General features: G+C 48.9%; 1 protein-coding gene across 2 annotated transcripts in view; it reads right to left on the bottom strand.

Moving 5' to 3' along the window:
* ASTN1 (astrotactin 1) overlaps positions 1–27,025 on the bottom strand; it is a 339,338-nt gene that overhangs the window by 179,413 nt on the left and 132,900 nt on the right. The window contains exons 3-7 of one of the 2 annotated variants that reach the window (XM_062192978.1): positions 8,935–9,328; positions 7,390–7,536; positions 6,242–6,349; positions 1,311–1,460; positions 185–376 (exon numbers count right to left, since the gene is read on the bottom strand). In XM_062192978.1, the coding sequence (XP_062048962.1) occupies positions 185–376; positions 1,311–1,460; positions 6,242–6,349; positions 7,390–7,536; positions 8,935–9,328 (991 nt within the window). The remainder of the gene's footprint in view (positions 1–184; positions 377–1,310; positions 1,461–6,241; positions 6,350–7,389; positions 7,537–8,934; positions 9,329–27,025) is intronic. The other variant, XM_062192977.1, reaches the window with a different exon arrangement.

The raw sequence follows: 27,025 nt of genomic DNA, 5'->3' as shown, positions 1-27,025 counted from the left end.
GGATCCTCCTAAGGCTTTTGCCAGAAGTGACCACACATTTTCAGACAATACGCTCAGTGGCCCGACCACACGCAGGCAGCCTGCTCTGTCTGGGCTCAGGCCGTCAGTGGGATCTCGGAGTCGGGAGGGAGGGTCTGGGTTTTGGGAGAGTGATTGAAAGCAGCATGATCTCTCTGACAGTTACCCGCTGCCCGGTGCTCCCGCCTACCAGTTTCGGGGTCACATTGGTGTTCACAGGGATCCAGGAGCCGCCGGGCACAGAGGTCCATGGCCCAGGGCCCGCTGGAGTTCTGCTGAGAGAAGAGAACCACTTGGGCAGGGTTCAACCAGTCACTGGCATCCAACTGGCTCCCCTCCAGCAAGATGAAGCGGCTTCCTGCAGGGCGAGAGAGAGGAGGCATGCCCCTGTGTGCACACACAACCCAGGGGTTAGTCCCAATCCCGGATTATTTCTCCCACCAGTCCTGGCCCATCACTAACCCCAGAGCAAGGCACCAGCAGATGGAGGCTCGGCCCTCACGTGGATGCCGTGAAACTGGGGACACTAGGCCCTCCAGCCCTATCGTCCCCGGCGCCTTGCCCCATCCCATCAATCCAGTGTATCCCTAAGGGGATACAAGGACAGAGCAACTCCATCAGCTCCAGCCATGGACACTGGCAGTCATCCAGGGAACATGGACCTGCCGTCCGCCTTCACGTGCCATGAACTAGCAGGCCTTCTAACGCTGCGAACGGTCGCCACCTGTTTTCAGCCCTACAGCAACCAGCAACAGAGAGCAGAGGCATTAACAAGTCAATTAGGGGCTCTGGGCTTGAATGTTTCAGAGTCTCTCAAAACCTGTATTACTCCCTCATTATGTTGGGGTCCCCCTGGATGGAAGCAAATTATTGCCTCCAAGTTCTGGTCTTACAGAGAGTTACCGAAATTAGGAACTTCTCACCCAGCATACAAATTAGCACGGCTAATTCTTAAGCATCTCTACTATTCCACTTGGCTTTTCCCTTCTCAAAGGCTGGCAGAATCTTGCCATCTACCTACACACAGCCAGTAAGCTTTGCTCTTCTTAAAGGACCAGGGCTTATTTGAAAACATACAAAAGTGGGGGCAGGCACAGAGCAGAGCAGGTGACTTGTGGGGGTGATTTTGTAACCTGCTGTCTTCATTCATCTGTGGACAATCTCGTGTCCTAACCCTCACTGATTTGGGTTTAGCTCCCCATTGCCCATAGCAGTAGGTAACAGTGACTCTTGATTGTTTTACCCTCTGCCCAACCTGAGCGCTCTCCTCTTTGGGGGAAGAACAGGCTCACCATCGGCGATCAGGTGCTCGGGGACATGCAGGGTGATTTTGACAACGAGAGGGCAGCTGACGTGAGAGGAGCACACGAGGCCGATCACACAGCTGGTGACGCTGATCAGGGTCAAGGTGGTCTTATTCACAGGGCTTCGGGGAGAACCCACTGAAAGCAAGACAAAGGCAAGACACATGGTGGTAAAAATCTTTGCATGCAAAAACTAGCTTGGCCTTTTGCTGCCCAACAGGAGAGGCTGCTGGCAACCCTGGCCCACAGCAAGACATGTCTCTTGTTGTAGGATCTCAGCAACCTTCAACCTGAAGAACATCATGTCATCCATTGGTGAGACTCAGAGGGGTTAGACCAGCAGCTGGCCAAGTCCTCCGGGTCAATAACAGTCAGTTGAATGCAAATCCTCGGCCCTCTGCCTGCGCAGATTTGTGAAAGAAATCATGGGAGACATTGCTGCTCTCTATCTACTCACCTCGCTGAGGCCCAAGGGCTGCAGGACCGCCCTTACCCTGCATTGCACTTCCCGCTTCTGTCCATAGAGGGTGCTCTAATAGAGCAGCTTCCCCCATGAGCAAACTACTTGCAGCTGAGAGCTGGAGCTTACTCTACCTATGTGGGTCCTACTGCGTGACCTTGTTCCATGGACCTGGGAGGAGGGAAGGAGGGACGTCTAAGAGTAGAAGATGCCCTCACACCAGAAAGCTCTCTCCAGTCCTGCAATTGTTGAGGGAAACAACCATTGCTGGGGAACAAGAAATGCTCCCATGGGTAGGGAGGGGGAGGTTGCTTTCATTTATTTTTGAGTTTAGGATATGTGTTTGTTTGTCCTAAATTAATAGATGTATTTGAAAAAGAAAACAAGAGAGAGAGAGGGAGAGGGAGAGGGAGAGGGAGAGGGAGAGAGAGAGAGAGAGAGCACGCGCTTCCAGCCACTGGTTTACTCCCCAAATGCCCACAACAACCAAGACTGAACCAGGCCAAAGTGCAGGAGCCTGGAGCTCCATCTGGGTCTCCCACATAGCTGGCAGGGACTCAAGTACTTATAGCATCACCTGCTGCCTCCCAGGATGTGCAGTAGCAGGTGTTCTGAATGAGAAACAGAACCAGGCACTCCCACAGGGGATGCAGGCATTCCAAGTGGCATTTTTAACCACTGCAGCACAATAGTTGCCCCTTTGTTTTTTTTTTTTCAGTTTTGTTGTTAGCCTTTTATTTTTTTTCTGCTGAGAAGATAAAAATGAGATAAGCAGAGGGACTTTTCATATGGAGACAGAGCAGAGTTGGGGAAATAAGACAGCGAGGCAGTGAACTGCTTGTCTCTGATGCCGTTTTACGTTCTGTGTTAATACTTATCAGTGACAGTGGTAAAAGGCATCCATATGGCCTTGTGCTGTGTTTTCACATACATTCTTATGCCTTTCATGTTGGCTTCCTTACAATAAACTTAGGAGTCTTCACAATGACTACCCACTTTACAGATGAAAAAAGTAAGTCTCATGGAGATGAACTTCATTATGATAGTTCACCCCCACGGACTGGTAATTATGTGTCAGGCAACAGTGCTCAGGGTTTTCCCTGGTTCCTATCAGTGAACAGTGTCCACACTCTTTTGAGGTAGTTCCCACGGTGAGTGTTAGAGAGGCTGTAGGGCATGCCCAGGGCCAAGCAGTTACTAGGGTGTGAGCAGGGAACAAGGCCCAGGCCAGGCCGAGGCTCCTGCCCACAGGAAGAAGGTGCCACTGTCTCTGGGCTCAGCGGGGCCCTCTCAGGAACACAGGTTGGGTTGTGGTCCGTGGCTGCACCCATCCATTAGGGCGCAGGTTCTGAGTGTGAGTTGGTAGAGGTGGGAGGCAGTCGAGGGTGGCCGGGTGCCTCTAGCTCCTCCTCCTTTGCTACCTAGAGATGGTCTACTCATGTCAGTGTCCTCTCATCATGGAGCCCGTATTTCCCACACTTACAGAGCTGCAGCCCAGCCAGGCCACAGCAGCACAGCCACCGCCAGAGAGTCCCTCAGGCACTCACGTGTACCACATCCCAAACTGTGCTTGCTACCTTCTCTCAGTCCTCACGCCTCCTCTGATTACCACTGCCCGGAAAATGGCTCTGCCGTCTGCTTAGCTTCGCAAGTCCAAAAGCTCCATCACATCCAACTCTTCCCTCTTGTTTACAAGCTATACCCTCCCACTACCAATACAATTATCTGTCTGTTTTTCATGTTACACCCAAAGACCCTCTCAAGTGCATTCTCTTGACCCCTGCCTTCCCCTCTCATCTCATGCCTGAACCACAGCAGCCGTGACCTGCTTCAGCCTCACCCCGTTCTCACCAGTGCTCCTCACGGTCCCCAGAGTATCCGTCACCGAGCAGAGTGGACAGAGCAATGTTCTCTAAAAAGCTTCCAGCGACAACAGTGGGAGCATGAAGCCAACTCCTTTGCAGTCAAGACCATGTAGTCACGGTTTCTCCAATCTTCCAGCCTGTATCTCAAGCAACTGACCAACGTGCACCCTTACACTTCACTCCAGTAACCAATCTCCTCTCCTTGGCAAGATCATTGTCGCCTATGTTTCAGTGACTTTGCACATACTATCCCCTCCTCCACAGAAGACCATTCTGTCACCTTGTCCACCTGGCACACACCTACCCTTGAAGCCACCTCTCTGTAAACACTTCCCTGGAGGCTCCCAGAACAGATTCTCACTCCTGGATGTTCCAGTCTTCGGTGCACCTGCCATTACAGCACTGCACACTCCGTGCGTGGCTGCTTACAGACCCGGCCCCGGTTCCAGGCTGCAGTAACCTGCTACTGAAATTTCTGTCTCTCTGGCCAACCTGCATCATCAACACATACTTTGGCAACTCTACCTGGCTTCAGAACTCACAGTGGTTCTCTAGGAGCCGCCAAGTGCAACCTCAGTACCAGGGAACGGGCGTGGCCCTACAAGGCGAGCCTCTCCTGCAGCCGCTGTTTGCTTACAGATTTACATTCTGGATGACAGCGCCATCCGAAACTACTTCTACTTCCTGGAAAATACTGTGTGCTTTTGTGCCTTCTAGGCTTTTTATGTGCTATTTTCCTCTCCTGAAGTGCTCTTACCCTAGATTTCTCTTCTTTCAAGAAATCCCATACATTGTATATAACCCAGCTCTAATCATTTTTCCTTTTTTTTTTGCCTCCTATTGCTGCCAGGTAGAATTAGTTATTCTCTCTGCCGAGTGCTCCTTTTATGTTATTTATGCTGTTAAATGAAGCCTTATCACCGTGTCGTGTTTTTTATTTTTACCACCTATCACAAAGCCTGACCCTTAGTAGGTAGGTTATGAAAGGTTTTTGTCGGCCTTATTGATGAAGCCCGTTCAGTTCAACAAACGCAAGCATCTATTATAAGCAAAATCCTTCCTTAGGCGTCTTGGAAAAATAACTAGGCATGCTGCACCTTTAAGAAGCTCACGGTCAGAATAATGGCAACAAATAGCGGATGCACTGGGAGAGTGCGGTGTTTAAAGGGAACAGTTTCATCCTGTAGAGGCGCTCATTCTAATTCATAACCACAGATGTTCTCACACAAGGTTTTTCTCAAACAGCGCTCTCCTCTGACGTGGCCTAGGTAGGAGGGGCCTACATGGAGTCGTCACTCTGTATGGATATGTAACGAGAATCAAGGCTGAGGGAGGGAAGACCCGAACCCATGTCCTTACTTCGGGGAGACTGGGGCTTCAGGGTTGAGGCTGCCCAGAGCCCCATGCATCTTGAGAGAATGATGGGAAACACCTTTGACAATAACAATGATGCTACTGCAATTTACAATCAAAAAAGCTTCTCACTGTCCAGGAAGAACCCTCAGCAGAAAGGGAATCTAAGAGGAGGAGGAGAGAGGCAGAATGAGCATCTTCTGGGGTGCACGGGCTGACCACTGGTCGGAGGAAGCGGCACCGAGGGCAGCGGCAAGTAATGCCACCCCAACATCTTCCACTGTATTTCCAGGGGGCTCTGTGTGAGACCCTGTACAATGGGGCATTGGAGACACTGGAGGCTGTGCTAGGGAGAGTCCTGATCAGCGACACAGATCTCATAGTGCTTTAGCAGTCACAAAAAGAAAATCGCATTTTCATATAATTTAATCCTGACAGTCGCCCTGTGCCTGAGGTACTGTGAGCCCATTTAATACGTGAGAGAACTAAGACTCAGAGAAGTGCTTCCTCTTATCCAGTACCGCACAGCAAGTGACTAATGAAGACGATCGGTGCTCGAGCCCCAACCACCCCCAGTGATGATGGCGATGCCAGCAAGGTGCAGAGATGGGGGCAGCTCCAGCTACAAGAGCCACACCCAAAGCCACCCACCTTCAGGATGGAGCACCATGGGCAGAGGCTCCCCGGGGGACAACAGGCTTAGCTACCTAAATGTGGTCGGGAGAAAGGAGGCGACTTGGAAGCTCAGGGCCCTGGGAGTGTACTGGCAGGGACTGGACGGTCACAGACAATTCCACCCAGTTCTCCAGCCACAGAGCCCTCCTCAGCCCCCCTGCACCCTCGCCCAGCCCTCAGCCCAAGGCCACATGACCATCGTGCATGGGCACATTCCTAATCCTTTTTCACCTATCACACAATTTATCAACTTTATTCCCTTCCTCTAAGCAGCAAAATAGGACTCCTGAGGCTTCCAGAAGAAATCGAGAGTCTTCTGACCAAGAAATAGCCTTTCAAACAACCGGACACTTGTTTGAGAGTGCCATTATCTGGGAGAGATGATCCTCTGAGGTTCTCCACTGCAGGCTCCGGAGACGCCAGCTGCAGCCCAGTAACCCTGCCGAGAGGGGTAGGCGCTCCCCTGTGCAGCCCCAGCCCAACCCCGCCCCTCTGCAGCCCTCTGCCTTCCTCTGCCTGCCGGCCCCCGAGCCCCACGGACGTTCGCCCCACACCGTCCTCCCTACCTCGACTGCGCCTCCGACTCCGAGAGGGATCCGTGTAAAACGTCAACTGAGGGTCGTTCTCGGCCTCTGTGCTGGAGTCCCCTTCAGGGTTCAGGAAGGCAGAGCCCGCTGCAAGGAGGAACAGCACAGTCAATAGGACATCTTCCATTCTGTCCTTACGGCACCAGATCACTGGTCAAGTTCAACAGGACAATCGGGAAGAAGCGAGCGGCTGCAAGAACAGTCTGGGAGAAGCAGCCGTGGGGACCGGGGCCTCCTTCTCCACGGATGTGTTGGGCAAATGGACCTTTCTGGTGGCAATCACTGGAGGCCCACCCCCACCAGCCCCAACAGCCCTGAGCCAGAGCTCTGTTTCTGGAACCTGCCTGCCAGTGAGGGCCCCCGGGAATGAGGGTGGAGAGGGAGGAAGGGAAATCTCCCCTCTTGCAGGTGAAGATTCTGGGTGCTATGAGACGGGAACTATGTCATGGAGGCACGGGGCATTAGACATCACTGTTTTTTTTTCTTTCTGATTTCAGAATTAATATAATTTAATGCACAAAGAGAATAAAGAAAACACAAAAAAAAGATGTAAAGGAAACATCCCTAATGGCCTCTAAATCCTCTAAATTAGAGAGAAAAATCTTACCATTTGATGAATACATCTCTCATCTTTTCTGATACAGAAATAAGAGTTTCTTTAAACCTCCCTTAAAAGGGCGTTATGCTGACCTTCTCTTTTATAATCTCACTTTCTTCCCATTTCATAGATAGCTGGACAACTTCCCACATTAACAAACCTAGATCTAGCTGATGACTTAAAATGGATGCAGGGTGATCCGCTGGACAGGATACAGATGTGGCTTGTAGCGAACAAACTCCCTGTCCATGGACATTTAAGCCATTTCCAAATTTTCACTCATTTAAACAGTGTTGTGATGAACAGCCTTTTACACACATCTTTGCACACTTGTCCAAATATTGCCCAAGGATAGACTCTTGCAGGTGAAATTACTTGGTCAAAGGTTTTTATGTTTGCAACTTTTGATAAGTAGCACTTAACTGGGTTCCAGGGACACTCTGCCCCATTGGGTAGAAGGTACCAATGGCTATGCCTCTACCAGTATTAAAGAGTGACGCCCTCACGCTCCATCAGCAGACACGGATACCTCGTGCTTTGTTGTTGATCCGCTTTCTCTGGCTACTGGAGGTGTGGGAGAGCAGGGTGGCCTGCTGGTGATTGGAGTCCACGGGGCTGGTGGCAATGATGTTGTCTTTATACTTGTTCATGAGAGACAGCTTGGCGTTGTCACTGCCTGCACAAGGAAAAGTTGACACAAACACTTTAAGGGAACAGGTCAAAGCACGTGAGGGCAGGGAGAGCTGCGTGAACCCAGTCGATGGACTTCACCGAACTGAAGTGAGAATCCTGGAAAGGGGGAAGACTTGCAGAAACTTGAATACCCCTCTGATTTCTAAGGTTCCTCCTGTAACCCCGAAGTTATAGGCGAAGGAGTGAAATAAGCTGATTACCACCGACAATCCAGTTCAATGAATTCTGTCTTGCTAAGGTCTCCGCTCGCCACCCTTTGGCTACACGGACTGCAGAATTCTTTCTTTGGTCAGTACAGGATTCGCATTTGTGTGCATTCAGGCAAAACGTGTTCTCTCTCTTCCATCAAGATTCCCTCTTGTCTGACCTCCAGCTACTTCACCTTTATGCGAGCTGTCTGCCCCCGAAAGGCACCGGAGTTTGTAACCCCTGGATACCATACGTCTACTTGTTGGGCTTAGAACTTGGCTAAGTGCTGTGTGAAATAGGAGAGATGTTGAAGACATGCTCTCTCCATTCTTAAGGAGCTCCCAGACTTCAAATCTTAGGAGGAAATGACCGTAAGCCCTCATCTAGGCTGCAAGCTGCATGGGAACCGTCAATTCCACTCTCTCAAGCCAGATGAAAATGCTGTGTATTTTAAAGCACCATCAGTATCAAACATGTCTTCCTAAACAAAAAAAAGGGCAGTTTCTTCAAGGATTCCTGTCAAGGGTTTATCTACGGAGATTTGCTTATTCAGAGAGGTTCAGAAGGGAGATAGATGGGCCACTAGAAAAGAAAAATGGTCCTTTCCTGTCTGCATTGTCTTGACCCTGGTCTTGCTCGGCTGGATGAGGGCCAGATCTCTCCTACACACAGGGCCTCCAGATCCCCTCCTTGTCTTTAAAGGGGTACAGCCCTGACAGAGACAACAGAAGCATAGGCAAAATAGCATAATGGAAACAAACCCCCGGACCCAAGTCTCAGGAGTTAGAACAGCGACCACCACCTCTCCCTCTACTTCAGTGGAGAATCCAACCACCTAAGCACGAGACGATCTATAAAAAAAGTCAACACATGGTCATTTTGCCTGCAATCTTGTTTCCCAGATGATTGCTCAAGAGGCACTAGAAAGTCTCTAACCCAGTCCTCTGTCGGATAGGAAAGTACCCCTGTGTCCAATGCAAGGACGAAGTAGGAAGGGATCCAATGTACACAAGTCTTATTCAGTAAATTAGAAAAGGCTCCCTTCATCTCCCTTTGCCCACCTAGGGAAGGGTCCTGGCACATCCCGCTATGCTGGACAACTAGATGAAGTCACCAGCTGTTCCCACCCACTCCCTCCTCCCAGTTCCCCGAAGCAAAGTGGTCAACGGCCCACTGCGCTTGCCTTCCCCACCTGGTGTGAGGTCCATGCCTGCCTTCTCGTTGCAGCCCTGCAGGGAGTCCAGGGTGCGGGTGACCTGGCTGGCGAAGTCCTCGCCGCCGTTCATGCACTCCCGCTGCAGGTGGTGCCGCAGGTCAGTGATGTCGTACTCGTAGCCGTCCAGGATGGGCGTCTCCCGGATGCTCAGGGTGCCACTGGAGTTGTGGCCCTGCACGCGGGCGTTGCGTAGGCTCTCCCGCCCGTGCCCGCCGATCAGCACCGACGGAATGTAGTGGATCTCGTTGGCTGCTTCAGCACTGGCGCTCTTCTGCGGCTGAGGCACCCGGCGGCGTTTGCACCAGCGCCGGCGCGTGTACAGGATCATCACCAGGCACAAGATGGACAGCAGCAGAGCGATCATGCCACCCTGGGGAGAGGGGACAGCGGACGAAGTGTGAAGATGGGAGGCCGTTTTTAAAGGGCCACCGCCGCGTGTCTTGTTGCCATTCATTAATTCACTCAATGTGGTATAGGAAGCACTTGCAGCAAGCATCATTCGACAGTACAGGGACAGTGTGCTATGACCAGTGTTCACGGGCAGAGAAAAACGGAGCTCAAATGACTGGGGGTCATTACAAGTGATCTAGATGCTGCTGGCTTAGCCAACAACTTCAAGAAGAAAGAAATCGTGATTATGCATGTGTGTGTATATGTGTGTGTGTGACTGAGAGAGGGAGGGGTGGGAGGGATGAGAGAGACAGAGAGAGGCTGCAGACATAGGGGTCAAATCTACTACAGGTTCAGCTGGCTTCAGATCATTTGTTAGCAGTTCAGGATAGCATCTGGTTTCTTGCTGTCTTCACACTGCAAAATCAATCCCAAGTGGATTCTAACTCTGGCTCTGCCAATTCTCAACAAGTCCCATACATTCTAAACCTCAGATTCCTCACCTGTGTAATGGAGAAGATACCACTTCACGCCCCGAGGCGGCTGCAAGAATTAGGTTAGGTAACTATGTAAAGCGCCTAGCATGATGCAACACAGCTCATCAGGGCTGTCCTCAGCACAAGCTTAAATGTTCTCATCTGAGCAGCTGGTTCAGCAGGAAAACCAGCCAAATGCAAGAGAAATTTACCTCCATCAGGGTGGGGAGAAACTGCACCACTGGAACGTGACTGGGCCACAGTTTCCCTCAAAACACACAGTCCTGAGTGGGAGGGATTGCGACCCTTGTCCTGGAGGCAGAGAACTCCCTTCTGAGCCTGGAGGTGCTCCGAGCCCAGCACCTTGGCGGCCATTCTTACCTGCCAGGTGTCAGTACTGGCGAGGACGCAGCGCTCAGTGGGGCTGAACACCTTGCACTGACACCTACCAGGGCAGGGCTTGGAGGGAGGGCCCTGTGAGCCTGCTCCTGTATAGCACCAGGGGGGTATAAATCTTCCCAGGCGTGATCTGTAGCTATGCCCCTTATTTTGGTCAATATCCCTCCAAACCTGGTACACTAGACCTGGATGTGCCAACTGGTTCATCTCTCAACCTTGGGCTTCAATCACTGCCACCCTATCATGTAGGCTAGGGATGAAAACCCCTTATTAATTTCCAAGGAGCCCGCCCACACAAGGCTGGATAGAGTATTCTCGGAAACACATTAAAGGGGGCATTTGCCAGTCTCATAATACTTACATCCTGGATTTATAAGTTCCTTTCCCCATAAATTTTCCCATTTATCCTCCCTCTCGAAGATCACTGTAAGCAAAGGCACACACACTCACACACACCCTGCCACTTTGAAAGAGGCTCCCCAGAGAAGCAGGGACACAAAGCAACGGAGAGCTGTACAGTGACAGGCCACATCACCTGACTTGCTGGGGACATAGGCTGACCTCCTGGGTTTTGAATTTTTCTTTGATCCGAGAACTCTTTTTCCTGGTGCAATCTCTTGCGTGAGTACAGAGAAAAGCATAAACACTGTCATGGGAGTGGGAGTCCAAAGCCAGGTATTGCAGACCCTTGCCAACTTGCCACCTGCCTTGCAGATGCACGGTGCCCTTCCACGGTGCACAGTCCAGCCTGTACCAGCCCAGTGACAGTGAGGGCTGTGTCCAGCTCAATATTTTTTCAGCAGAAACTTTATCTCAGACTCAGACCCACTGTCCTTTCCTTCACCCCAAATAGAAACTGTAACAATAGGTAATTAAGCCATAGAGAAGGAATAACTCCCTGACGGAGAGAGGGTGTCAGACATTGAATTAGGCTAGTGAAAGCGAGAAGTAATTTTATTCCCTAAAGAGCTGTAAGAGTAGCATGAGCATCGGTCTCTGAGGACCCATGTAAACACCATCTTCCCTGCTCACACTGCGCTTTGTGGGAGCCCCTTCCACTCTGCAGTCTCCTTTCAGATGGTCATGGGAGGGTTAGCATGAGATCCAGGCCATAGGTCCACTCCCCAAATCAGACAATCATAATACAAGAGCAGGTGTTCCTGACTGGGCTGTTCCTGTGTATTAGACATTTCTCCAAAACCTTTACATTTTTTAACTCTAAGGAGGCAAGTCAACTGTTTCCCAATTATACACTTGAAACAGCTAATGGCACAGAGATTATATAACGTGTTCAAGGTCACACAGTCAATGAGCAGTAGGACTAGAATGGGACCACCGTAATTCTCATTTCAGAGCCTACGTTCTTCTTTTAATTTTTATTTTCCCATTGCATTCATTTGAATGAGAGAGGGAGGGAGGGAGAGAGGGAGGGAGGGAGAGAGAGAGAGAGAGAGAGAGAGAGAGAGAGAGAGAATGCATTCCCATCTACTAGTCACTCTCTAAATGCCTGCAGGAGCTGGGGCTGGGGCTAGGCTAGCCAAAGCCAGGAGCCAGGAACTCAACTTGGATCTCTCATATGGGTGGCAGGGACCCTACTACTTGAGCTATTATTTGTCACCTCCTGGAGAGTACATTAGCGAGAAGATGGAATCAGGAACAATGTCAGCACTCGAACCCAGCCCCTCCAAAACTGAGTGTCCCAAGTTGCTTCCTAACCAGTACGCCACACACCCATCTTGCAGATCCTATACCTTAAGCACGAGGCTACGACTGCCCTGAGTCAGCTCTGCTTGTCGGAGGCATAGACCCTGGCATTTGTTCCATGGATTGTAAGAAAACAGTAGGAGAGGATGGCAGATGCCACTCTATATCCTCACTTCTGAAGAAACTAGAGAAATCCATCAAAGTGAACATCCGACTGACAGCGGGTCCCAAGGGGCCCTTTCACCAGGCCCCCTCCAGGTGCCCAAATCCAAGGCTACTTGGTAGTAAAAAGACAGGATTCACCTTTCAAGCCCTTTGTGGGTTAAAACAACACTGAGGCCTGCGCCACGGCTCAATAGGCTAATCCTCCCCCTGCGCCGCCAGCACACCGGGTTCTAGTCCCGGTTGGGGTGCCGGATTCTGTCCCAGTTGCCCCTCTTCCAGGCCAGCTCTCTGCTGTGGCCCAGGAGGGCAGTGGAGGATGGCCCATGTGCTTGGGCCCTGCACCCCATGGGAGACCAGGAGAAGCACCTGGCTCCTGCCTTCGGATCAGCGCGATGTGCCGGCTGCAGCAGCCGTTGGAGGGTGAGCCAACGGCAAAGGAAGACTTTCTCTCTCTCACTGTCCACTCTGCATGTCAAAACAAAAAACAAACAAAAAAACAAAAACAAAAACAAAACAAAACAAAAAAAAGCACTGCACAGGGCTGGTGTTGTGGCTTAGCAGGTAAAGCTGCTGCCTGCAGTGCCAGCATCTCATATGGGCACCAGTTCAAGACCCGGTTGTTCCACTTCTTTTTTTTTATTATTTATTTGACAGGTAGAGTAACAGACAGTGAGAGAGAGAGACAGAGCGAAAAGTCTTCCTCCCATTGGTTCACTCCCCAAATGGCCACCATGGCCGGAACTGCGCCGATCTGAAGCTAGGAGCCAGGTGCTTCTTCCTGGTCTCCTATGCAAGTGCAAGGACCCAAGCACTTGGGTCATCCTCCACTGCCTTCCTGGGCCACAGCAGAGAGCTGGACTGGAAGAGGAGCAACCAGGACTAGAACCTGGCACCCATATGGGATGCCGGCGACACAAGGCAGAGAATTAACCAAGTGAGCCATGGCACTGGCCAAAGGTCAGTGTTCCACTTCTGATCCCACTCTCTGCTGTGGCCTGGGAAAGCAGTAGAAGATGGCCCAAGACCTTGGCCACCTGCACCCACATGGGAGACCAGAAAGAAGCTCCTGGCTCCTGGCTTCGGATCGGTGCATCTCTGGCCATTGCAGTCATCTGGGGAGTGAACCCATGGATGGAAGACCTCTCTCTCTCTCTCTCTCTCTCTCTCTCTCTCTCCCCCTCTTGCTCGCTTGCTCTGCCTCTTCTCCTCTCTGTGTAACTCTTTCAAATGAAATAAATAAATCTTTAAAAAAAAAAAGACGTATTAGAGAATCCACAGAATTTTAAAAAATTAAAAATCCTGCGCATTACATCTGGAATACATCTTTTGGCCCTCAATGCTGCTGAATTTCAACCAAGAAAATTGTGTGTTCTTCCAGTTTAGAGACTCACTGGAAATCTCTTAGTTCAGCCCCTCCTTGTCTGACAAAGAAAACCAAGGCTCAAGAAATGAACACGCCGGACTTCACAGAATGGGCTCCAGGCTCTCTGCCACAGAACCATTTCGTATGTTCACTGAAAATTCCCTTCACCAAGTGTGGAGCCTGATGCCCAATAAGGATTACTTTATGTTCATTTTTCTAAAAACCTATGGGAAGCTATAACACATGCTTCACTTGGAGAAGCTGGTACATTTAGCATCTCCAATCTTGCTTTAGTGAAAGGACTCCTCTGGTTAGGGTCAGTGACTCTGACGACCTCAGCTTTCTAATAGCCAGTTACCAGGAGCCAGCTCCAGCTCCTAGGTGAAACTCAACAGAGGCACACGAAGAAAGAATTCTCAGGTACCCCGTGGGGGTATGGTTTTTCTGCTTCTGTAACCCAGATTGGTGACAGATGTCATACCACCTTGCAATGACTTACTAATTGTGGGTTATTATGTAAATAATAATATACATACTCTAATGTTATATATTAGTAATGTAATGTTATTTAATATTTTGTAGTAATTTGTGAAATTATCATAAGCAAGTTCCTCTAAAATGTTTACCTGCACAATCCAATGAACAGGTAGGAGGTGGGAAAAGCATATAGGCCCTCTGCACATGTCTACCACCTTGATAGCTGTCAGTCTACAGTGAGAATTCTAATGTTCATGTTCAAGTTCTGGATTCCTGTAATAAACCACAATTCTGACATTTCTATGTTTTCAATCAGTCCACTCCCTTTTTTTTTTTTTAAGATTTATTTTACTTATTTGAAAGAGTTACAGAGAGCCAGAGAGAGAGGTCTTCCATCTGCTGCTTCACTCCCCAAATGAGAACAATGGCCAGAGCTGAGCTGATCCAAAGCCAGGAGTCAGGAGCTTCTTCTGGGTCTCCCATGTGGGTGCAGGCCCAAGAACTGCTTTCCCAGGCCATAGCAAAGAGCTGGATCAGAAGGGTAGCAGCTGGGACTCAAACCAGGGCCCATATGGGATACAGGCGTTGCAGGCTGGGGCTTTAACGCTCTGTGCCACAGCCCCGGCCGCTCAGTCTACTCCTACAGAGACTTCAAGAAGTTTCAAGGTAAGTCATGCATGATGTGAGATTTTTCTTTCACAGACCAATGACACAAAGAGGTGGGTGGTAGACATAGAAGGAAGCCTTGGGTCAAGGGCTATCAATGGAAGATGCCTGATAACTAAGCCAGAAACAGAAAAGCAGGAGGCACACATCCTTTCTGACGTTCATCTCCAGGTCCAGTTCGACCTACAGGCCACACTCGAACACACAGCACACCTGATGGACAGGGTCATCTCACCAGGTGTTAGAGAGTGTATCCTATGTGCTTGCTTGACTTCCTGTTTCAGTGTTACCCCAGCTGTGTTCAGAGTGAGTTTTTTATTTATTTGTCTTAGCTTCAGTTTTTATGGCATCAAAAAATAAAAATAAAACTTTGGGTGCATCTGGACCCCGGTGATAAGTAACAGGTTGCAAACCACGAACGTTAAAAACAAAACAAAACAGCCCCGTCACTGACTGTGGGCTTATTGTGCTGTTTGCTCAGCTGAGCAGGAGTGTTCTGGTTATTCTATTGATTCTTCCCAGGGTTGTTAACATGTTGTAACTAGAATGGTGTTCGAGGCTTGTGAGAACTCCACATCTATTACCAAGTTCCTTGCAAAAAAAAAAAAAAGGAAGCTTTTAAAATATATCTTTCTCGGCCGGCGCCGCGGCTCACTAGGCTAATCCTCCACCTTGCGGCGCCGGCACACCGGGTTCTAGTCCCGGTCGGGGCACCGATCCTGTCCTGGTTGCCCCTCTTCCAGGCCAGCTCTCTGCGTGGCCAGGGAGTGCAGTGGAGGATGGCCCAAGTGCTTGGGCCCTGCACCCCATGGGAGACCAGGAGAAGCACCTGGCTCCTGGCTTCAGATCAGCAAGATGCGCCGGCTGCAGCGGCCATTGGAGGGTGAACCAACAGCAAAAAGGAAGACCTTTCTCTCTGTCTCTCTCTCTCACTGTCCACTCTGCCTGTCAAAAAAAATATATATATATATATATATATATATATATATATATATATATATATATCTTTCTCACAGGATCTACAACCGAGGACAGAGTCATTACTAGAGGCCCTAACAAACTCGTTAGGTTTGTTTTTTCCAGACTTGATAAAGTAAAATTCTAGGAGGCCACGCACATGAACCCTCCGATGCAAACTGGCCCTGCACACACACCTCCCCCTGCCTCCCAAAGAGCCACCTCCTGCTGAGAAGCCACCTCCTGCTGGAACCCCGTCCTGACTCCACATCCCAAAGACGCCCCTTTTCAGCAGGAAGCAGCCAGAGCAGTCACTGGCCGGTCCCACCTAACCGACGTTAACTGGGGATGTGAGGAGTCAGATGGGTTACTGGGTAGTCAAGGTGGACTACCTTGAATTTGGGGGTGTAAAATATTGGCTTCCTTACCCAAAAGATGTTATCTTTGGCAAGAACAAATAGGCCATACTCCATTCTTCAGAATCTCCAAATTGACCATGGGAATAGCAAGGGAGCTCTTCCTGCTGTCACAGCTTTGGTGAGAATAAGTTACCTCTCCCACCCTCGGGATGGTCTTTTGTTTTATCCTGAGCAGGCCAGACAGGATGGAGAGTTGTAAATCAGGTCTTTTGATGGTTTTTGCCCCTGCCAGGTAACTGAATGCTTTCTTTTCCCCTTTGGAAATTGTACTTAAAAACCTGAATGGTTTTTTTTTTTTTTCCTTTCTTGGAAGCCCCCTCTACGCCTCTCTGGCTGGAGGTCTTTGACACTAATAAATCTTTTTAAACCTAAAAAAAAATCTTTCTTTTAAAAAATCAATAAATCATTTCTACCAGCTTTAATAGGGATCAAACAAATGAAATCAGCTTTATTTTATTATGAAATTGACATTTGCAACACTTACCTGAGGGAGCAATATGAAGTTTGTCACACAATTTGTAGATTTTGGAGTTCTTCTGTAACAATATTTCACACTGATGGAGATTGCCCAGTGGTGGGAAATTCTAGGCAGCTCTTTGTTTTATGTTCATTCCAGTCCTCCATGTTAACCACAGACTGTCTCATTATCTGACCTGTGTATTCATCCTGGGTCCAAGCCATGGCTCCCTCCCTAGCTGATTCCTACTCACTCTTCAAAGTCAGTTCAGTGACACAACCTCAGTCAACTCTCTCTACTGTCACTGCACTGCCCGTAGAACCTTCCCCATAACCCTACCCACAAGAACATTTGCCCTTGATCTGCTTGGCAACCTCATCTTCTAGACTACAGACTTTATGAGAGTAGGGCGCATGTCTGACATATCTCTTACAGCTCCACTGTCTAATATAGGACCTGGCATAGAGCAAATACCCAGTAACTGTTTGTGGAACAAAGGCGGGAAGAAGGAAGTGAGGAAGGAAGGAAAGGAGGGAGGCAGGAGGAAGGGAGGGAGGAAGGAAGAAAGGGGGGGGAGGAGAGAGGGAGGGAAGGAACAGGGAGAAAGGAAATTTGAATGTATTTCAATATGGACACCTTCTATGCACCTCCAAGCCAAGCTCCTGCATGTCAGCCACTTACATGGTTCATTCATTCAATGCATCAGCAAGCATTTGCTGATACCTCATTTAATGAGGTATTTTTCCAGTGGTCACTTACGGAGATATTGCAGTGATTAATGATAAGGGTACGAGTCCTACTTCATGGAGTTCACATTCTAGTTAAAGGAAAAAATACGCATAATTTGTTTTTTAACAGCAAAAGCAGACAAAACAGGTAGAAACAGATTGCAAGTGCTAGAAACAGGCAATTTTACTTCTTATAACGAAAAAAACTCCAATAGGTGAAGATATCTTGGGCTAGAGGTGATACTGCAGGTTCCATCCCAAGAGCAAGTGGAATCCTCCCCAAATCAGTGCCACCTGATCAATAAATCCTAGAATAAAAGAATCTCAATCTATTAAATGTCACCACAGTTTAGGGAGTTGCTCGGGTTTTGTGATCCCTTGGCAGAAAAGTGGAAAAGCTGAAGACTGTGTTTCCAGCTACCATCTGTCAAGAGACTGCAGCCAATCAATCAGCTCACATTTCAAAGCTTAGTTTCACCCTAGGAGTAACCAGAAGAGTGACTCTGAGACATAATTAATTATCCCTCAAGGCAACTGGACACTCTGCATTCAAATTATACTCCTAAAGGTATTAAGTGGTGGTTACAAAATAAGAAGATAATAGACAAGCTTAGTGGCTCATGTCTCCTGTTTTTCCTCAATAACGATGTACAATGACTGGGGCAAAGATTTTCTCTCTTGCATGACAATAATCAGGGTCCAGCCCAGGAGAAGAAAGCTTGTGTGCAAGGCCAAATGGAAACCCTTGGTCATATTCTAATCTCGAGTCACCATGCTCCAGAGAGAGGTCCTTTCCATTCCTCTGATCCTAGGAGATCATTGGAAAACCAGACCTAACAACAAGAAGGGCCCCAATGAAATAAGAGGCCGCACCAGTGTGATGTTGTGCGCATGGCACAGCCTCTGGGGCCCCAGCCTTCCTCTCTGAATCGAGGTGGCTGAAGGAAAGGCGGTGACTCTTCCAACCTGAAGACTCCCAGATTGTAATACCGACCCCTGTCCGACTGGAAACAGCTCTGCATTGGTACGTTAACGGTAGAGACGACGCCAGGGAGTGCTTCCTGCCCAGTAAAGCCCAAAGCTGCTGAATACGAAAGTGATGGAGCTGCCCCTTCAGAGGTCAACCGTAGGCTCGGCAGAGCAAATGGAGTAGCCCTGAAAACCAGTCGCCACCCCGAAAGGCCTTGGAAATCTGATGGTGTCATCACTGCTGGTAGCTGGTCTTGACCTTGAAGATCCCTGGCCCACACTAGACAAGAAAACAGACCCCGTGGTGAGCTCTTCTGGCAGCTCCTCTTTTCTATGGTGCCTGGTGAATAGAAACCCATTATCCCCTGCCCATCTCCTTCCCAAATGGAAGACGAGTGGAACGCTTTAAGCATATTAAGTAGCAAGTTAAATTTATAAATTATTAGGAACATTACCTTCCCACGAGGGTTTTCTGCAGTCTTTAATCGTGTGGAAAGGCTTTCCAGTTGCCACGGGCCACCACATTAATTAAGAGGCCTCAATGTGCCTTCTGGGGTTTCTGACATGGATTGCACATCCTGCCGGCAGGGGACAGCCCCGCCCCACCTGCTTAGCCTCTCTCTGGGGCATGCCACCACGCTTGCCTACTGCCTTGAAGAACTCAAGAATCCCCTCCCAACCTTCCCAAGTCTAAGCATCCAAAGCTTAGGAAAGAAATAGGATGTCCCCCAAGACCTTGCTCGTTAAAATGCCATTTGCTAGATAAAGACAAAGAACAGGCGTCTTCCCATGAACAAGACAGACTCTGAGATCAAGAGCCTCCCAAGCTAGGCAAGCTGATATTTAAGGGCCCTTCCAACCTAAAGAGCCTACAAGCATGTTCATCTCAGGAGGAACCTTCAGCATCATAGCTTTTGTACTTACTTAATCAATTAAATTAGATTTTATATCATTTTGCTATTCCCAGGTCAAAAAGTTTTACTACTGTTCGATGTGATCACCATGCTTCTTCTTTAATCTGGGAAGTTTGTCTTCCCTTCCTTTATGCGACTTCAGGAGTTTCAGCTAATGAGAGCCCGGAGCCCTACAGGGACAGTGGCTGCAGGCTAGTGTGCTGGAGTCAGCCTGGGCTATTTCAAGTTGTCCTCCTTCAGATGCTTTTTATAGAGCTGCTTTTTTGGTTCTTGAGATTTTTCTTGCCTCAGACCCCTGACTTTGCTGTCCCAAAGCAAAATCAAGAGAGCACGTTTGTTCCTAAGCCTCTTAGAGGTCTCTCTGATCCCTAGCAGCTTCAGTTACCTGTCGTTTGCCTTCATGAGAGCCACCAGGCCAAGTGGTGCTGGGTGAAGCAGGGTGACAGAGAAGCAGTTTGCTGTGCAGTGGGGTTTCCGGTCCAAGGCTACCCTGATGGATCCCCTAATTCCAAAGGCTGACCTACATATCAGAGGAGTGGTGACCAGAGAGGAATGAGGCTACCAGGGCAGAGCAGAGGGCCTCTCATTCCTCTAGATGGAGACTTAACAACTGTCGGAAGCATAGCACTGCCTATTCAGACACCATGGATGGTACCCCAGTGTCCGGGATACAGACACTGGCCCCACGTAAAACCTACTATGTGCAGATTTGTGCATCATGCGTGCCAGGCAGGCTCGGAGATGAAAGGCCCACACAGGAGGGAAAGCGCTCCAGGTTGCTGTCTCAGCGACCCACGGGCAGAGCTGCGTGAGACAGGCTCCCTCCGTGAGCTGTGTGCACCAGCCCTTCAAAACTTCACAAACCAAGCATGAAGCCAATAAATAAATATCTCCAGCTGGATGATGCTCAGTGCCTATTCTTGGCCACGTTCCTTCCCTCCTTTCCTCTTTGTTTTTATGCAGTAGGTGATCTTGATGAAGTAAAATAATGACAATAATCTGCTCCTTTAGGACTAAACATTAAGGGAATTATTGAACAAGGAACAGAAGAGGCAGCAGGCACAGGCTCTACTAATGACCATTAGAAAATACCCCTCTTTTTCTCTGATCATAATGGAGTTATTAAACCCCTCTTCCTCATATCTCTGCAAAAGTGAGGCAGCCCACCTCCGGGGAGGAGAGGAGATCTCAGGGAGATGATAGCTCCGTGGGTAGCAGCTGAGAATGAGCAAATAAAAACCAACAAACAGTGTTAAAAACTAGTCACAGAAGGCAGATTTTCTGTGAGGTTTACATGGGGATTCCAGTGACTTCAGCTCAAAATAGTCTGTCACGCAATTAACTGGGTAAAGAGAAAGTCAAGATGTCAAGATTTAGGCGAATTTGGCACACGTTCATCAGTTTCACTACCAGAACCAGTCAAGAGTTAGATGACTTATTTCCTCTCCAGCTGAAAAATGAGGTAGACCCCTAAAGCTGCGTCATTTAGAGATGCCCACTAGTCAGCATATAGCTGGGAGGCCTTTCACATGGGTGTGACCTTGACCGTTTTCTTGTCTCACACAGAAATGCACGACTTGATCGTCGTGATTGCCAGGAGGTCTGCTTTGCCAAGGTCTAGCCAAGTAGTTAGGGACCCTGTCCCTGCTCCCCTCCACAGTGGAATCAGTGTCTGTGGCACAGCCCCTACAGTCGAAGAAGTGAAGGCCGAACATAGCTGATGATTAGTTTTGTGAAGATCTCGGAGCTCATAGACCTATGCAAGGATTAAGCATTTCTTAGCTTTCCATAGCAATTCCAATACATATGCTTAATTCCCCCTAAGTTCCTGCTGGATTTTGTCATTCTGTGCACACACTGTACTCGTACAGTAGAGAAGGAATGTTAGTAACAATACTGTTGGTTAAGTGCTACCCATGTGTCAGATACAGCATCTAGTGAATTACATTCGTTATTTTATTTAACCCTACCAATAAATATAAGTAGTAGAAATTACTGATTGCATTTTAGTTGTAAACACCACTATGCCAGGACCAGCCATTAATTGCATTTTTAGATGTAGAACCAGAACAAGAGAAGGGTGAAGTCACTCACACAAGTTCCCATGATAGTATGAGGCCAGACTAAGACTTAACTGCTGACTTAATGATGTTGCCCTATGACCTCATTGGGCAGTAAGGGGTTCTCCATTACTGCCTAGGCCCTCGTCACCCAACTTCTGATTTCTAAATGCAACCTGGATTTTCTTACCTCCACACTTAACCTTTACAGTTATGCAAGGAAGAATAGTACCCACACTCAGTGCTGTCTACGCTGCCTGCCCAAATGACCCCAATCTTCCTCAGTTAAGCTTCATCACTGGGTTGGCCAAACGCATGATCTCAAGCATTGACTGCATTGTGCTGCAGGTGGCCATACTTGTCAGGCTGGGAAAGTCTACAGAGATATCTGCTCTAGGTAGGCATTTCCTAAAGTAAAATCGACTGTTTTCAGAGTCTAAGGACACCAGTGCACAATCAGAACAGTCTCAGAAACATTCACACAGACCCAGGGCCCTTTGCTGTCTTTGAATCCTTGTTCTGGGAGGAGACAGCTCAGTGGGACAGCAGGCACTTCCCACAATGTAGCAACATAGATAGCAGATAGGATGGGGATAAAATGGAGAACTCCTAGATACTTCAGGGGAAAATAGGAATTTTTTTTCTTTATTTAGAGAGAGGTCTTCCATCCACTGGTTCCTCCCCAGATGGCTGCAATGGCCAGACTAGAACCAGCACCCATATGCGATGCTGGTGCCGCAGGTGGAGGATTAACCTACTGTGCCACGGCGCTGGCCCTGAAACTAGGAATTGAAGTACAATTGCACAGCCCAAAAATTTGCTGGCCAATAGAATTGGAGAAGATAGGAGAAACCGTGCACGTCATGTTTTGCATTAGAACCCGAAGAGTGATAACAAACACTCGGAATGAGAGCCATTCAGTGTTGGTCAAATACAGAGGTTAAAAAAAAGAAAAAAGACTCTTTCAGATTGCTCTTCTCCTAAAGCTTCCCCAACTGGTAACTGATTTGATCCACAACATTCAAACGTCTAACCACAAGCCCCAATTTCTATCCAAATCCGGAGGAGAACATTGGGCATCCATGGTCATATCCTTTGTAACACTCCAGCTGCGACTCAATCTTGGCATCCGGGTAACATACATAATAGCGCTGAAGAATTGTAGCAAAGAGAACAGGCCAGGGAATTAAGGACTCGGGGGAGACGCTGACGTACAAGCATGATTAACGCATCATATGCCAAGATCCTTTCCAAGCCCCTCACTTCTTGCCAGCAAGAGGAGAGGCAGAGAAAAGACTGACAGTCCACACAGTCTTCTCCCGGGCCATGCACTAAATGCTGTGACTCTTAGTTTTCCTCCTTAAGAAAATGTAAAATTCCATTTTTCTTTGGAACGAATCAAACACAAAATCTGGAGAAGAGGCCAGGTGGGTGAAGGCAATCTCTGCATGAGACACAGACATTCTCATTAGGATGGGCTTCGTTAAACCACCAGCTACGACATCAGCAGCATATTGTCTTCAGCTAATTACATTTTTGCTGGCAAAGCCATCACACAAGTCTTCAATCCTTCCCATCATTAATTTAAAAACACAAAAACAAAACAAAAAACCAACTGCCCTGCCCTTCCTCCTCCTTCACTGGTATCCCACCCACCCCTACCACATGTTCTCAGGTTGGTTCTTCTGGTCTTGCTCCCTCTCTTCCAGTTGCTTTATCTAGCTGCGGGTGGCGGTGGAGGTAGTAGGGGTGGAGGTGGAGGTGCTGTGAAGAGGTGAGGTGGAGAACTTGCCACGTATCCTTGCCTTCCTTACTCACTGCCCATGGCTTTCTTTGTTCTCGGGACCCTGGGCACAGGCCCAGTGCTCACAGGCGAGGGAGCAGAGAGAAGGGGAGCTCAACTGGACCCCAGCTCTTCCCCATGCATCACGGAAGTGACAGCACGTTCAGCTCCGCTCTGGTTTGTCTGATTTTGATTTACTGCTCGGTGACCTAACCGTGCAGAGGGAATCCATAGGTTGGCCTGACACGCCAGAGACACTCAGATGGTACAAAAGCCATCAGGCATCCCTGCTTCCGAGGCAGACACCCTCTGCCAGCCATTCCTCGGCTTTTCCTGATCCCAGGGGGGCTATTCCCAGTGAACGGCAGCATTATTCCAAAGTAATTCAGATCATAGTGCCCATGGAGTTTGTTTTCCACTTTTTGACAGGTATGATTTGTTTTTTCTTGTTGGGAGAGCGGGTGGGAATCCAGGAGAAGAGCGAAGGAGAGAGGGAGTAGGTGGAGAGTGACAAGGCTTGTCTCTGTCCATTTTTAGACCTCTGCTCTGCCCTCACAGTCCTTCCTTAGCCTCCCCACAAACCCTTCCCACCCTCTGAAATCCCAGAATCAGTCTTTCTCCTTCCTGACACCTACTCTGACTACTGCAATGCTCAGACGTGCTCTCTTCCAACTCCTGGAGCTCCTGAGAGCATCCTGCGGTTGCCATCTCATAGCTCTGACTGCACCTGCACACAGAGACCACGCCTTGTACACCTCCACATCCCCAGGCTCAGCAGACTGCCCAGCCCAGGGCTGAGTCAGGAAACACCACGGTGCTGCTTGATTAATTACGGGGAGGCACATTCCGCCGGCTCGGCAAGGTCAAGACAACACAGATAGCATCACCCGTACACTGTTGTCAGTTCAGATTTAGAACCTCCATCTGGAAGCCCATCTTCATTCTGTTTTTTTGGTTGGCTTCTTGGCCAGCTCTGAGGGGCACAACCTTGGCTGCACCCTCCCCTGGGGTAGAAGTCAGCTATAGTAGGGTCATAGTTTCCTCACGTGCAAGTCTGTTCAAACAGCAGGTGCATGCTATAGATCCATCACCCTCTGGATGTAGATGTGTTTTCAGAAATTGGGAGGGTTATCTTTACCCACCTCACTCTAGCTCATATGAGGGTATTTCCAGAGTTTGCAGAAATTGGGATTAAAATATAGGTTTATTTTGGTGTAAATATCTTTTGAAATCCATGCAGAATTCTTCCTCATATGTATTTACTATGAACTTTTTGAAGACCCTTCATGGTTTTCTAAATTTCCTGCACCAACATAAGTCATCTTGCAATTCCATGTTCTATGAACTTGTTTAAGTAATCTCATACTTTTGGCGCCATTAGCCAGCAGTTATGGATGGCTAAGGGGTCACTAAAATGGAAATATCTTTTCCTAGTAAAATTGACTGAACTATACTTGGGTCTAGCTGTTCCTGCCTGCTCCAGAGAGTTTTGCATGAATGACATCTAATCAACAGAGAAGTCAAAGGAATTTATCATCATATTTAAAATATCTATTTAGCACCTAATTGTAGGAAGAGCAGTGCTACATATTTTACTAAACTAATAGTGTAAAAATAAGTCATTTTCTTAGGATCTAAAACTCTAATTTTTGTTTTTATTGATCTATGCATTATGCATGTATATTTATTTATGCTTATATTTCTGTTTCTGCAGAGTGACTGTCGGTTGGATAGAGAAGTCCTTGTGAACTTCATTCTATAATTGGGGAAACTAAATTCAGCTTAACAAGAAGACCAAACACTGTCAGGACCAGCAGTTTTCTCTGACACTGCACCATGACAGACGAGGGCTACGAATTGGGCAGACCCTACAGGCACACTGAGGGCTCAATGTACTCCCACACCTGCTGTAACTCCACTTATTGTCTCTCTTAATCAAGAAAGCATACCAGAATGCAAGTGCAGTGAGAATGACCTTATTATAGGGCATTTATAACTTTGCCTCTGCTCTAATGAAAAAAAAAATGGAAACCAGGTACAGATTTCAGTGGTTTACCTATTATTAGTATCAAATGCACCTGTCACTTCTTAAAATTGATGAGGACATATCAGATATCATGACACTGTGGCTGCAAACTGCAGAAGTGTGAAAGCAGACAGCAAGGACCATTCAAACAACGAGCTGTTGGCCTTGCCCAGTAGGCTGGGTAGGGACTGTCCAGACCCTCAGCCTTGGAAGGGGCCCTGCTCACTGTGGTCTCACCCAAGTGGCTGTGGTTGGAAGGTGTCCTTCAGAAGTTCCCATGTTGGAAACTCAATCTTTAAACGTGACTGTTAATGGAGTTTGGAAGCAGGGACTTTGAGAGGTAATCAGGATTAGATGAGGTCTTTAGGATGGGGACCCCATGATGGTAAAAGTGTTTAATAAGAAGAGGAAGACAGGCTGGCGCCGTGGCTTAACAGGCTAATCCTCCGCCTTGCGGCGCCGGCACACCGGGTTCTAGTCCCGGTTGGGGCGCCGGACTCTATCCCGGTTGCCCCTCTTCCAGGCCAGCTCTCTGCTATGGCCTGGGAAGGCAGTGGAGGATGGCCCAAGTGCTTGGGCCCTGCACCCACATGGCAGACCAGGAGAAGCACTTGGCTCCTGGATTCGGATCAGCGAGATGCGCCGGCCGCAGCGGCCATTGGAGGGTGAACCAACGGCAAAAAGGAAGACCTTTCTCTCTGTCTCTCTCTCTCACTATCCACTCTGCCTGTCAAAAAAAAAAAAAAAAAGAGAGAGAGAGAGAGAGAGAGAGAGGCAGAGTTACAGATAGAGGAGGTAGAGACAGAGAGAAAGGTCTTCCATCCACTGGTTCACTCTCCAAATGGCCACAACAGCCGGAGCTGGGTCCATCCGAAGCCAGGAGCCAGGAACTGCTTCTGGGTTTCAAATACAGGTGCAGGGTCCAAGTATTTGGGCCATCTTCCACTGTTTTCCTAGGCCATCAAGAGGGAGCTGGATTGGAAGTGGGGCAGCCAGGGCTTGAACCAGTGCCCATATGGAATGCTGGTGATACAGGGAGAGACAGCCCACTATACTATAGCTCCAATTCTTTTTTTTTTTTTTTGACAGGCAGAGTGGACAGTGAGAGAGAGAGAGAGAGAGAGAAAGGTCTTCCTTTTGCCGTTGGTTCACCCTCTAATGGCCGCCGCGGTAGCGTGCTGCGGCCGGCGCACCGCGCTGTTCCGATGGCAGGAGCCAGGTGCTTATCCTGGTCTCCCATGGGGTGCAGAGCCCAAACACTTGGGCCATCCTCCACTGCACTCCCTGGCCACAGCAGAGAGCTGGCCTGGAAGAGGGGCAACCGGGACAGGATCGGTGCCCCGACCGGGACTAGAACCCGGTGTGCCGGCGCCGCAAGGCGGAGGATTAGCCTGTTGAGCCACGGCGCCAGCCAATTCTTTTTTTTTATTAGACAGGCAGAGTTAGACAGTGAGAGAGATACAGAGAGAAAGGTCTTCCTTCCATTGGTTGACCCCCCAAATGGCCACTGCGGCCGGCATTGCACCGATCCGAAGCCAGGAGCCAGGTGCTTCCTCCTGGTCTCCCATGTGGGTGCAGGGCCCAAGCACTTGGGCCATCCTCCACTGCCTTCCTGGGCCACAGCAGAGAGCTGGACTGGAAGAGGAGCAACTGGGACTAGAACCTGGCGCCCATATGGGATGCCAGTGCCGCAGGCGCAGAATTAATCAAGTGAGCCATGGCACCGGCCCCTACAGCTCCAATTCTTAAAAATTATATACATACATATAAACATGTATTCAATATATAGAAAGACAAAGGGAGAGAGAGTGAGAAGTGGAGAAAGATGGTCTTTTTTTTTTTTTTTTTGACAGGCAGAGTGGACAGTGAGAGAGAGAGACAGAGAGAAAGGTCTTCCTTTTTGCCGTTGGTTCACACTCCAATGGCCGCTGTGGCCAGCGCATCTCGCTGATCCGAATCCAGGAGCCAGGTGCTTCTCCTGGTCTGCCACGTGGGTGCAGGGCTCAAGGACTTGGGCCATCCTCCACTGCCTTCCCGGGCCACAGCAGAGAGCTGGCCTGGAAGAGGGGCAACTGGGATAGAATCCAGTGCCCTGACTGGGACTAGAACCCGGT

This window comes from Lepus europaeus, chromosome 5 (genome assembly GCF_033115175.1).
Source record: "Lepus europaeus isolate LE1 chromosome 5, mLepTim1.pri, whole genome shotgun sequence".
NCBI lineage: Eukaryota > Metazoa > Chordata > Mammalia > Lagomorpha > Leporidae > Lepus > Lepus europaeus.
Note: the sequence above shows the minus strand (reverse complement) of the source record. Positions and strands in the feature narration are given on the sequence as shown.